Source organism: Sinocyclocheilus rhinocerous, unplaced genomic scaffold (assembly GCF_001515625.1).
Source record: "Sinocyclocheilus rhinocerous isolate Xijiao unplaced genomic scaffold, SAMN03320098_v1.1 scaffold974, whole genome shotgun sequence".
Lineage (NCBI taxonomy): Eukaryota > Metazoa > Chordata > Actinopteri > Cypriniformes > Cyprinidae > Sinocyclocheilus > Sinocyclocheilus rhinocerous.
The window spans coordinates 230,795-242,921 of record NW_015627262.1 but is presented as its reverse complement, the minus strand read 5'-3'; the positions used below and the strand labels follow the sequence as shown (position 1 = coordinate 242,921).

Here is a 12,127-nt window from a genome sequence, read left to right as displayed (position 1 = left end):
TCTCTCTCTCTCTCTCTCTTTCTCTCTCTCTCTCCCTACCTACCTTTAAGTAACTTGTGCATTGTTTTACTTACTTGTTTTTGACGTATCCGACCGAACTACAAACTTTCCAGTGATGTCTGTGAGAAAGGTATATTCACTCGACAAGCTCGCGCATCGGCGCCATTTGGTATCGGGGCATTTTAACGAGTACGAGTACAGGAGCTCAGTATCGGGCCCGATACCGATACCAGTATCGGTATCGGTGCATCCCTACTTTTTATATAAACTTAATATATTTAATATTTATTTGAATTTGAATTTGAATCTGAATTACATTAATAAAACGGAAAATTATAGACTCCATTTTATTGATATTTAAATAGTACAAGCTTATGTTGAACTATTCTTGTACATACAGGCGCTGTATTAAGCAGGACATAAATTACTGTATGAAAAGGCTTTCTGTTACCACATGTAAATGTCTAAAACGTTTGTTTATTTGAGAAATATATCTAACCAACTTCATCTAACTGCAATAAAGACAGCAAACAGTGCGCGAGAGTCGCGGGAATCAGTGACTGCAGTGCTCCGTTTTCAACTCCTCCCTCGACTTCAAGCGGCAAATCTCGCCGATCTCTCCCTGAATGAGGATGAGAATAGACAGCAGCAGTCATCCTCTAATCGTATTTGTGGCAGTTGTACAAGCTTTTGGGTGAACTCCATGCTGGTAGCGATAGCGCTTACTATGCTGGCAGAAGTAAGAATACCCTGCTTCGCGTCAGACCGGAAGTTGCGTGACGTCATGTGAAAAGGGCCTATACCTCAAGCGTGTGACGGAAATGTTACGCCCCTTACCATACTGGGGGGCGTGTTAGAACGAGCCGTTTTAGGTAGGTTTGGCTGACTCTTAACTTTTATAAAGAATATCTCTTTGGATTTGAGACTTTAGTCTTTGCAACTTTACAGATCTTCTTTATGCACCAAGAGCTTGTATCACTTCAAAGAGAAAGGAAAAATTTAAATTGCATCATATGACCCCTTTAAAATTAATCTGAATTGCCATGTACAACACATTTTACTTCCATATTTGACATATTTCAGAGTGAAAGAAAAAAAATAACTGAATTGTGAAAAGTCTGCATTACATACAAGATAAAGCCAGACTGAACACTAGTTTGCTAAAGCAATGCCTAAATAGCTACAGTATTTGTCGATTGATTAACATTATCCAAACAAGTCAACTTAGTAGGTAACAGAGATAAACTTGGCAGTGTGAATTTGAATCACAAAAGCTTTTGTTTTTGAGGAAATAGTTTAAACGTTTTTTTTTTTTTTTAGGAGCTTTTAGGTACATTGTCTTCTTTGTTTTTTGTTGGTAACCGTAGCTTTTCTCTAGCACATATGAATATGCAGACTGTAGACTTTGCAAAAGCTCAGATGGTTTACTCTTGAGTAGTTTTCTTTCCCCCACTCAAATCTGATAATGTATGCAACCCCTATGTGTGGTTAAAGCAGTTTAGGCAGTGGGTGCAAAGAGGCTTTTTAATGACAAAGCTAATGTGATTATGTGAGTGACTGAGAAAAGGGGGTATTGAAGGTTTAGGAGTGGGAAATCTGTTGCTGGAGATGAATGTGTAAGCCTAATCCCATCTGAAAAGTAGAGAGAAGGTGCTTTGGACAGCCTCTGCTGGTTTTGTCATAGTATAAATCTCTGCTCGGACATGCGTGTAGCATATATTGCGCTCAGACCACCATCTTGGAAGAAAAGGTTAGCAACAACCTCAAAATCAAACATGACAGATGTCAAACATGACATCCCGTTAAGGGTGATGTGTGTTAATGTGTGTGATGTGGGTTGCAATGTTAAAATAAATTCTACTATCCTAGTTTAATCTGTAGAGATAACAATAGGTAAAATTGTGGTTACATTTACCGATGCATGGCGAAATTTCGCGTTTGAAGTCATTTTAGTAGGAATCTGTGTGATTGAACGGGAAATTTCTCCACGAAGACGCAAACGATGGTGAAACATTTGCGATTACAGACAACAGTACTCAAGGTGGCGATAGTATTACCTTATGGCAACAAACACCATTTGTCATTATTCTGGTAGCTAGCTTAACTATAACATTTAGCAAACATAAAAATTCTTCACTATCACAGTAGTTGAAATGATTAATTGTGACATAATTGTTACGAACATCTGAGTGTAATGGATTATTGAAAAAAATAATTTAAAAAGCAGGCCGGGGATTTGGTTCTATCTGTTGTTTGTTGATGTTAAAATAAATTCTACTATCCTAGTTTAATCTGTAGAGATAACAATAGGTAAAATTGTGGTTACATTTACCGATGCATGGCGAAATTTCGCGTTTGAAGTCATTTTAGTAGGAATCTGTGTGATTGAACGGGAAATTTCTCCACGAAGACGCAAACGATGGTGAAACATTTGCGATTACAGACAACAGTACTCAAGGTGGCGATAGTATTACCTTATGGCAACAAACACCATTTGTCATTATTCTGGTAGCTAGCTTAACTATAACATTTAGCAAACATAAAAATTCTTCACTATCACAGTAGTTGAAATGAAAGAGAAAACGGATTGTAGGAGACAGTTTGCGTTGAAGTCCAGATGAAATGGAAGTAGCAACAGATCTTTTCTTCCATATTGTGACGAACATCTGAGTGTAATGGATTATTGAAAAAAATAATTTAAAAAGCAGGCCGGGGATTTGGTTCTATCTGTTGTTTGTTGATTGGACTTTGAGGTGTTGACGTTGCACTCAAAAATGAATTCAAACTTACGGTTGATTGTGGAAGAACGGGGTTTAAACTTAAGATTTTGACCTTTACAAAGTAATTTTTAAAAAAATAAACGTAACACAATGAATCATTCACAATAAGAACTGTAACATTAATTTACAATTTAGATCAATTCTCTTTGTTGCACCTCTTGTGGCAATACTGTCAATGCAACACATATTTGCATTATGACATGATTGTGCTCCAGTCCTATTTCATGTGGAGCTAGTTTCTGTAGATAACTCCATAGCTTGATATATTTGTCAAGGTTTCTTTGTCTTTGAAACATCCTTACTTTGTTCCAGCTTGACTGTGATACATTCCACTCCAGCAGAATTCCATTCCACTCAATTTCACATGCAAATCAGATGATTCCACAAAAAAAGCTGCATGGGGGATTTTCACAGCAAGGTTGTTTTAAAAGAACTGGAACTTATGGGACATCTTCATTCAGATAAAGCTTTGCTTGTTTGCAGAATGTAATTTGCGCCTTTGTTATGCAATAAAACTGTTGTCATCTCTCTGAACATAAAGCCAGCTGTTTGTTCTGTGATTTACATGTGTTTTTCTGATTCTCAGGTGGTGTGCAAAAATCTTCATTTTGATACCGGTGTATCAGACAAACAGCTGTTGAATGGTATCTCTCATGCCGTAAAAGTGTACTACAATTACACGGGAGATGCAGTCTGTCTCAACACCTCACAAACCGCTACTGGGAATCTGGGCTTACTTGGTTGGTACTACCAGGTAAAATATTAAAATGTTTGGAAGTTTGACTCGATATGGTCACCTTTATTAATATAGGTCCTTGCATTCTGTTTTATTTAAATGCACATGTTGATGAAGAATTATGATGCTGTTCTTTTCCATACATATAAATTAATTAGGGAAGGAAGCAGTTGAGCTTCAAAAATGACAAAAAGCACTATGAAATTTTTTGTGATGTATTCCAAAATTAAAATGTCAAATGATAGGTATGACTTAAGAACAGACCAAAATTGAAGTTGTTATTCACAGAAAATTGCTTGGAAATCTTTGGCCCGTTGTTCTGTTTTTCTCACAAAGTTATTGTAGGATGACTTTATGATACCTTTGTGGTATTTTTAATCAGAATCAGAAAGAGCTTTATTGCCAAGTATGTTTGTTTACACGTACAAGGAATTTGTTCTGGTGACAGAAGCTTCCAGTACACAGAGACAACAACCACAACAACACACAGATAATAAGAAATAAAGATATGTGAATAAAAACACATATATGTATATATATATATATATATATATATATATACATAAATAGACACAAATTTTATGTACAGTTGTGGTATATAGACCCTTTTTCAGTTAGTAAACACTGTGACCTTTTTATGGGTGGAGCTTAGGTGGAGGTTCACTAATGCCATCTAGCAAGATTTGTTTGCTTGTTTTTTAACAATAACTGGAGAAAATTAGATTTTATCTGAATATGTAATGTCACTCACTGTCCGGGATCATGATTGTTATTTGAAAATGTTAATTTTAACGGAAGGAACCAGATTGGCCGACTCGTACACTCATTCAATAGATGGACGATCTGACAGGAGTGACCTGGCAATCTTAAGTGAGTGAAGTGACATGTGGCCAAGTATGGTGACCCATACTCGGAATTAGTGCTCTGCATTTATCCCATCCAAAGTGCACACACACAGCAGTGAACACACACACACACCGTGAACACACACCCGGAGCAGTGGGCAGCCATTTTTTGCTGCGGCGCCCGGGGAGCAGTTGGGGGTTCGGTGCCTTGCTCAAGGGCACCTCAGTCATGGTATTGAAGGTGGGAGAGAGCGCTGTACATTCACTCCCCCCACCTACAATCCCTGCCGGTACAAGACTCGAACCCGTAACCTTTGGGTTACGAGTCCGACTCTCTAACCATTAGGCCACGACTTCCCCCGATCTTTAGACTCACAACAGCTTATTTATCCTTAACTGATATCAAGTGTGCGCTGCAAACGTGAGCATTTTTGATGATCGTTTCTGTCTAGTCTGCTCGTTTTATTGCCTTTAACTACAGCTGTTGTTGGTATTTTGTCTGGCAATGGCAGCAGGTATGCGATAACATTTCAAATTGGAGCCTGTACTCCATCGATTCTAACAACACAACAAGATGACATTTTACACTCCTTATGTAGCTGATTCTGTGCTGGTTTGTATTGGTCACGTCCAGTTATCCCTTTGTTTTGCCTCGAGCTAATGCTGTGACATGATTGTGACGTCAGCACTATTCTATAGATAGATTAGAATAGAATTTACAAGGAATGGAATAAGATGTAAGGTAGTATTAAGTAAATAAAAGTGGTATTGCACATTTTTTTTATTGTACAGTAGGGTAGAACATTTAACTGTTCATGAGGTAGATTGCCTGAGGGAATAACATTTTCTTGTGCCTGGCAGTCCTGGTGTTCAGTGCTCTGTAGTGCCGACCAGATGGTAAAAGTTCAAAAAGGAGATGGCTTGGATGTGAGGGATCCAGACAGAGTGATTTTCTGAGCCCCTTTCCTCACTCTGGATACAGTTCTTGAAGGGGGTGGGCAAGAGAGCATCAATAATCCTCTCAGCAGTCCGAACCGTCCTCTGTAGTCTTCTGATATCTGATTTTGTAGCCAAGCCAGACAGTTATTGAAGTGCACAGGACAGACTCAGTGATGGCTGAGTAGAACTGTGTGAGCATCTCCTGTGGCAGCTTGAACTTCTCTCTGTTGGGCCTTTTTAACAATAGAGTCAATGTGAGTGTCCCACTTCAGGTCCTGAGAGATGGTGGTGCCCAGGAACCTGAATGACTCTACTGCAGCCACGGTGCTGTTCATGACGGTGAGTTGGGGTAGTGCTGGGTGGTTTCTCCTGAAGTCCACTATCGTCTCCACTGTTTTGAGCGTGTTCAGCTCCAGGTTGTTATATCTGCAGCAGACAGCCAGCTGCTCAACCTCACTTCTGTATGCAGACTCATCACTGCCCTGGATGAGGCTAGTAACTGTAGTGTCTTCTGCAAACTACAGGAGCTTGACTGAGGGGTCAGTAGAGGTGCAGTCGTTGGTGTACAGGGAGAAGAGCAGTGGGGAGAGCACACATCCCTGGGGGGTGCCAGTGCTGCTGATGGTGCGACTGTTTGACATCAATTCTTGATAGTCTCACTAACTGTTGCCGATCTGTCAGAGAGATGGTGATCAATTGACAGACTTGTCAATTGCTCAATAAGCAAACTGCAGGGGGTCCAGTAAGGGTCCAGTGATGTCCTTCAGATAGGCCAACACCAGTCTCTCAAACGACTTCATGACCACAGGTCTGTACTCATTAAGTCCTGTGATTTTGGGTTTCTTTGGAATGGGGATGATTGTGGAGCGTTTGAAGCAGGAAGGGATTTCGCACAACTCCAGTGTGCTAAGCTCCATGTTGTTAAGACCGCACCAGACAGCCAGCTCTTTAACCTCCTGTTTGTAAGCAGACTCGTCTCCGTCCTTGATGAGGCCAATGACTGTAGTGTCATCTGCGAACTTCACAAGCTTGTCAGAGGGGTCCTTTGAAGTGCAGTCATTCGTGTAGAGACAGAAGAGCAGTGGGGAGAGCACACATCCCTGGGGGGTGCCAGTGCTGCTGATGGTGCGACTGTTTGACATCAATTCTTGATAGTCTCACTAACTGTTGCCGATCTGTCAGAGAGATGGTGATCAATTGACAGACTTGTCAATTGCTCAATAAGCAAACTGCAGGGGGTCCAGTAAGGGTCCAGTGATGTCCTTCAGATAGGCCAACACCAGTCTCTCAAACGACTTCATGACCACAGGTCTGTACTCATTAAGTCCTGTGATTTTGGGTTTCTTTGGAATGGGGATGATTGTGGAGCGTTTGAAGCAGGAAGGGATTTCGCACAACTCCAGTGATCTGTTGAAGATCTGTGAAAAGATGTGGGCCAGCTGGCCAGCACAGGTTTTCAGACAGGCTGGTGAAACACCATCTGAGCCTGGTGCTTTTCTTGTCTTCTGTTTTCTGAAGACCTGACACACATCATCGTCACTGATCTGGTGTGAGACCAGGAGTTTTAAATCTGCAGTAACACTCATTCAGGTCTTCAGCACGTTGTTGATTCGCCTCAGTGCTGGGGGATGGTGTCTTGTAGTTTGTGATGTCTTTCAGTCCTTTCCACACTGAAGCATGATCATTTGCTGAAAACTGGTTTTCCAGCTTTTTAGAGTAGCTCCTCTTAGCCACTCTGATCTCCTTTGCCAGTGTGTTCCTGGTCTGATTGTACAAGATTCTGTCCCCGCTCCTGTAGGCATCCTCTTTGAGTTTTGCTGTGAACCTTGGTTTTATGTAATTTTCTATGTATTTTAATTTGTTATAAGTTTAAAAAACGAATTTCTGGATATTAACATCATGTTGTTGAACATTTTATGATATGGTGTCGTATTTGCAGAGCTGCACAGAGATGGTAATGCCAATGTGTACAGACGGCATCATTGACATGTTTGAGCCACAGCCATGGAACTTCCAGGCCTTCTCAGATGAGTGCTACAACCAGTTTGGAGTGCGGCCACGGGAAGACTGGGCAGAAATTGTATACGGTGGGAGAAACATAAGTGCTCACAGCAATATCATCTTCAGGTAGGACCTTTTGTGTTTATATAATATTAAGCACTGCCTTCATTTTTCACTTCCTACCATAATTAAAAGAAATTGATTTGAGGAGATTTTCAGTTTGGGGTTTAGATCTTAGTTCTGTTCCAAAAGCCTTGTTGTCATGTGCCTACATAGTGTAGGCAGCATCCTAAACATTATGAATCTCATAAATATCTGATTTGGAACAACACACTGATTTCAATGTGGTTTAATGTTAGCATGTTGCTAAGCTAATGGTGTAATACTCCCCATAAAAATACACAACACAGACTAAGTAAAATAGTTAATTTAACTAAATTTAACTTTTTATTGATCCTTTAGTATTGGATTAGATTGGATTTTTTGTCTTGATTCAGTCGTCAGTTAATTTTTTCACTGATGCTGTTGCAATGTATTCTGGTATGACCTTCCCAACAAAGCATAGCCTACATGAGATGTTGCCTCAAAATTTGGGCATCACAAGGTATTTTAGAAAGTTTTGAACAACCTTCTTGTTGGGGGTCTATGTATGCCAGCTTATAAGGCTTTCTAAGTAGGCAGCTCACTAGGCTTTGGAACATAGCTAGTGTTTTTTGGACTGTAATTGAAACATTCCATTTATATGTTCTAGTTGGGGTACATATACTATATTTGGTGATACTATGGACCTAAAGTTGTGTCGTCTTTTTCAGTAATGGAAATCTTGATCCATGGATGAGCGGTGGAGTGACCACGAGTCTTTCAGAATCTCTGGTTGCCATTATGATCGATGGAGGTGCTCACCACCTTGATCTGCGCTACAGCAACGAGTTTGACCCAGAGTCAGTTATCAAAACACGGGCGTTAGAAGTACGCTACTTCAAGCAGTGGCTCAATCAGGCAGCAACTACACAATGATATGGAATCAAGATCATTGAAAATTTTAAGAAACAAGAAACACAAAATGAACCATTACTATTTGCTATGTGCCAAAGTTAGGGGTCAAGAGTTCATTTACTTGGTACTTAAGTGGAAAAAAATACAGTTTTTATTGGGGAGTGGATGATAAGTTCTTTTTGGGGACAATAATGTTCCTTGTTTTGTTTTGTTTTTTTGTTTGTGTGTGTGTGTGTGTGTGTTTTCAAACCAATAATCTGCAGTAGATGTTTGAAGAAAAGTAAGGAACTGAAAGTGTCAGAAAACACCAAATGCAAAACCACTCAGGAGAAGTGTGCGGTGCCAAAATCTTAAAGTTGAATTTTAGCAATACTAATCATACATATTCATAGTCAGCTATGGTTCTTAACTGAAGTATGCTACATTTTAAAGGGATAGTTCACAAGAAATTAAAATGCACTCATTTATTTATCCTCATATCCTTTTAAGCTCATATGATTATTTTCTTCCAGGAACTCAAAAGGAAACTTTTTCTAGAAGAAAGAGACAAAAAATGAGTCCATATGACTCATGTACCATATTTACAGTTCCACATTTTTCAAATGTTATGTGTTGTGATTGGTTACTAGACATGCAAGAACCAAACTTATAATTTGAAAACCACAGTAAAGGGGATAATTTACATTTTGATGTGTTTTTCTCACAAAGGTTTAGTAAATCTTCAGAATATTTGGAATATAGTGATGTAGACCATGTTTATGCTGGTTTTATGTTTCTATATTGTTCTTTTTGGAGCTTAACAGCACACCCTGGTTGCTACATGCCTCTGTTGCATAGAAAACAACAATATGAACATTCTTCATACTTCCATGGGAAAACATCATAAAGGTTTGGAACGAGAGTGTGAGTAAATGATGCCAGAAATTTCATTTTTGGGGGTAAACTATTCCTTTTATTCAATTGAAACATTTTAAGAATAATTTCTACTATTTAGAACTCAAACAGTCTGAATTAGTGACTGAAATTAGCTGGATCTATAGTGTTATTTTCAATGTACATACATAATCACCACAAGTCTTCTGTTTTCTGAACAAACTGTGTATACTTATGCTTGTACTACCTGGTTGTGTGTGTTTTTTTAAATGTTGCACTATTTTTAATGGAAATAATGATGCATAAACATGAATAACAGAATAAATGCACATGAATGGAAGTAAGTGTACACGTCCCATTTCCTGTTACTCCTCAATTGCTGCTCCAGTGTGATTGAATGAAAACCTAAAGACAGACAACGAGTAATAACGTAGTTAGCGGGAGGCATGTGGTGTAAAACACAGAGATTGTGCCCCATGCGGGGACCTGCGGGACTCCACCAGACCTGCATTCACTCACTGGCAGCTCCTGCTTCTCCAAACTGCGGTACGTAGACATCATCTGCTCTGTGCCGAGCTGCCTCCTGCTAATATTATTATTAATATCACAGCCAGAGTGCAGAGCAGGTTATTTTGTGGGGTTGGGGAAGGTCATGAGTAGGAGTAGATGTGTTTGAGGTGATGGATGATGATTTTCGCTTTGTTGTTCTCTGAAATATGAACAGTTCAGTGTTTTGTTCATTCCCTGTTTTCTGGTTATTTTCCACATAGTCTGAAAGTAACTTTAAAGGGGTTAGTGTGTCATTTCTGTGCCACTAGTGTTATCAAACAGAATTAGCAAAAAGAGTGATTGTTTTCAAGCATATTTCTCAAAAACAACTCTCATCTGCCATTGGTCAGATAAATAGATAGCCCTGCCCCAAACTTACACCATTGGCTGAACCACTGTTGCTATATCAGTTTAGTCAGGAGGCTTAAACAATGACAAGTATTGATAGTGCTGCAAAGCCACAGTAGTTACACTTTTTGGGGGATTCTACTGCTTACTTGTATTTTTTATATTATTCTGAGTTAGGAGAAAGTATTGTAATACTGAAACAATAAAGGCCCTTAGATACTCACAACAACACTCACAAAGTTGTTATTCATTCTTCATTCATGGATGAAAAGAAGTTAGCTCAGCAACAGTGTAATGTTTTTGAGCATTCCGACACTGCCCGCCCCATGTTTAGATGGGTATTTTAATATGTGATGTGATAATCTCAATAACAAGAATTCCAGGCTATCTTTGAATCTTTAAAGTTGGCACTAACCAGAAATTGCAACCAACTTTTTTTTTCTCTATTGTGACATATATCCAAGTGAAATTACTACTCAAACAAGACAAAAAATTGGCTTGTTATCCTCTCATGTTGAGTGACAAGTTGCTGGAGAGTTAAAAGTTCCTACTGGGAACTCGGAATATCCTATTTCCGATTACAAATGGAACACACCATTATTGTCCAGCCCTTGCGTCGATGCACACGTCATCAAGAGATGTCATTGCAAGGGGACAGTAATGTTTTTGATTAAAGGGTACCTGAAGTATAATACATTTATAATAAATACTACTACTAGGTGTGGAGAGAAGAAAGATCAGCTGGAAGGATCTATGGGAAATGGAAGCAAATAAGATCAGCTTTATCATCAGAGCAACTTACGATGTGCTTCCATCACCAATGAATCGCCAACAGTGGTACGGCGAAGATCCAACCTGTGCCCTTTGCCCAACTCCAGCAACTCTCAAACACATCATGACAGGTTGCAAGACCAGCCTCACTCAAGGGAGGTACACCTGGAGATACAATCAGGTCCTCAAGATCCTAGCATCAGCTTTGGAGAGCAAGCGGAGCGCGACCAACTCCCAACCTCCCAGGACAAGCAATCTCCCGAAGGCAACATTGTTTGTCAGAGAAGGGCAAACAACACCTAAAAACCCTTCCATAAAGTCAGAATCAGGACAATTTTGCCTGGCCTGTGACTGGAAAATGCTGGCAGACATCGGACAACAACTAATTTTTTCGCCTGAGATTGCCCTCACCAATCTACGGCTAGACTTGGTACTCTGGTCCCCCTCACTTAAAGTGGTATATATCATAGAGCTCACTGTCCCTTGGGAGAATTTGATTCAGGAGGCCTATGAGCGAAAGAAGCTGCGCTATGCAGAGCTTGTTGCAGAAATAAAGTAGCGTGGCTGGAACACCAAAGTTTATCCAGTTGAAGTGGGTTGTAGAGGATTTGTGGCGTCATCGGTTACAGACTACTGAAAGAACTCGGAATCCATGGTCAGGCCTTACGGAAGACCATCAGAGAGGTCTCAGAGGCGGCAGAAAGAAGTAGCCAGTGGATTTGGCTCAAGCGGAATGATCCGTGTTGGGCCCCAAGTAAAGCATAAATCACTAAAACACTCCCATCTGTCAACATCTCAGCCAACCACAGACTTTATCAATTCTGGGAAGGGTGGAGCACAGGCAGCAAGCTGAGGACTGATCATCCTGCAGCGGGCCACCCTTGTGGAGAGTGTATAGTGATGAAAGGCCAAAACACCCAAGGATGAAAGGGCGCACTACTGATGATGCAGCCTGTGCTCTATCGAACCAAAATTGTGCCCGGATCTCCTATACAACTCGGAGAATTCCAGTCAGCTGATTGTCTACCATTCTTAGCAATAGGTAAATCTGAAAAGAGTGCTCACCACTTATTGGCACAAGAGACAGCTTTTAACACCTAGTCCTGTGTTCTTTTTTGATTCTGTATCAAATGCAGGAAATCATACTCGCTCAGTCCATCTCTCTCTCTCGTATTATTCTACTCCACATAATACAGTGAGCTGGATGGATGCAAGGACTCAGCTGTTAAACTTTCAAACTGAGATTTGAATCTGTGGCGGAAGGAAGTAGTTTGCCCAAAAGAGGGGTT

The 12,127-nt window shown here is 40.1% G+C and overlaps 1 protein-coding gene across 1 annotated transcript in view; it reads left to right on the top strand.

Annotated features, from left to right (window-relative positions):
* prcp (prolylcarboxypeptidase (angiotensinase C)) overlaps positions 1-9,504 on the top strand; it is a 22,812-nt gene extending 13,308 nt beyond the window's left edge. Inside the window, exons 7-9 of the mRNA XM_016536153.1 lie at positions 3,367-3,534; positions 7,240-7,427; positions 8,114-9,504. Of these exons, the coding sequence (XP_016391639.1) occupies positions 3,367-3,534; positions 7,240-7,427; positions 8,114-8,318 (561 nt within the window). The 3' untranslated portion in view covers positions 8,319-9,504. The remainder of the gene's footprint in view (positions 1-3,366; positions 3,535-7,239; positions 7,428-8,113) is intronic.
* Positions 9,505-12,127: the final 2,623 nt, after the last annotated feature.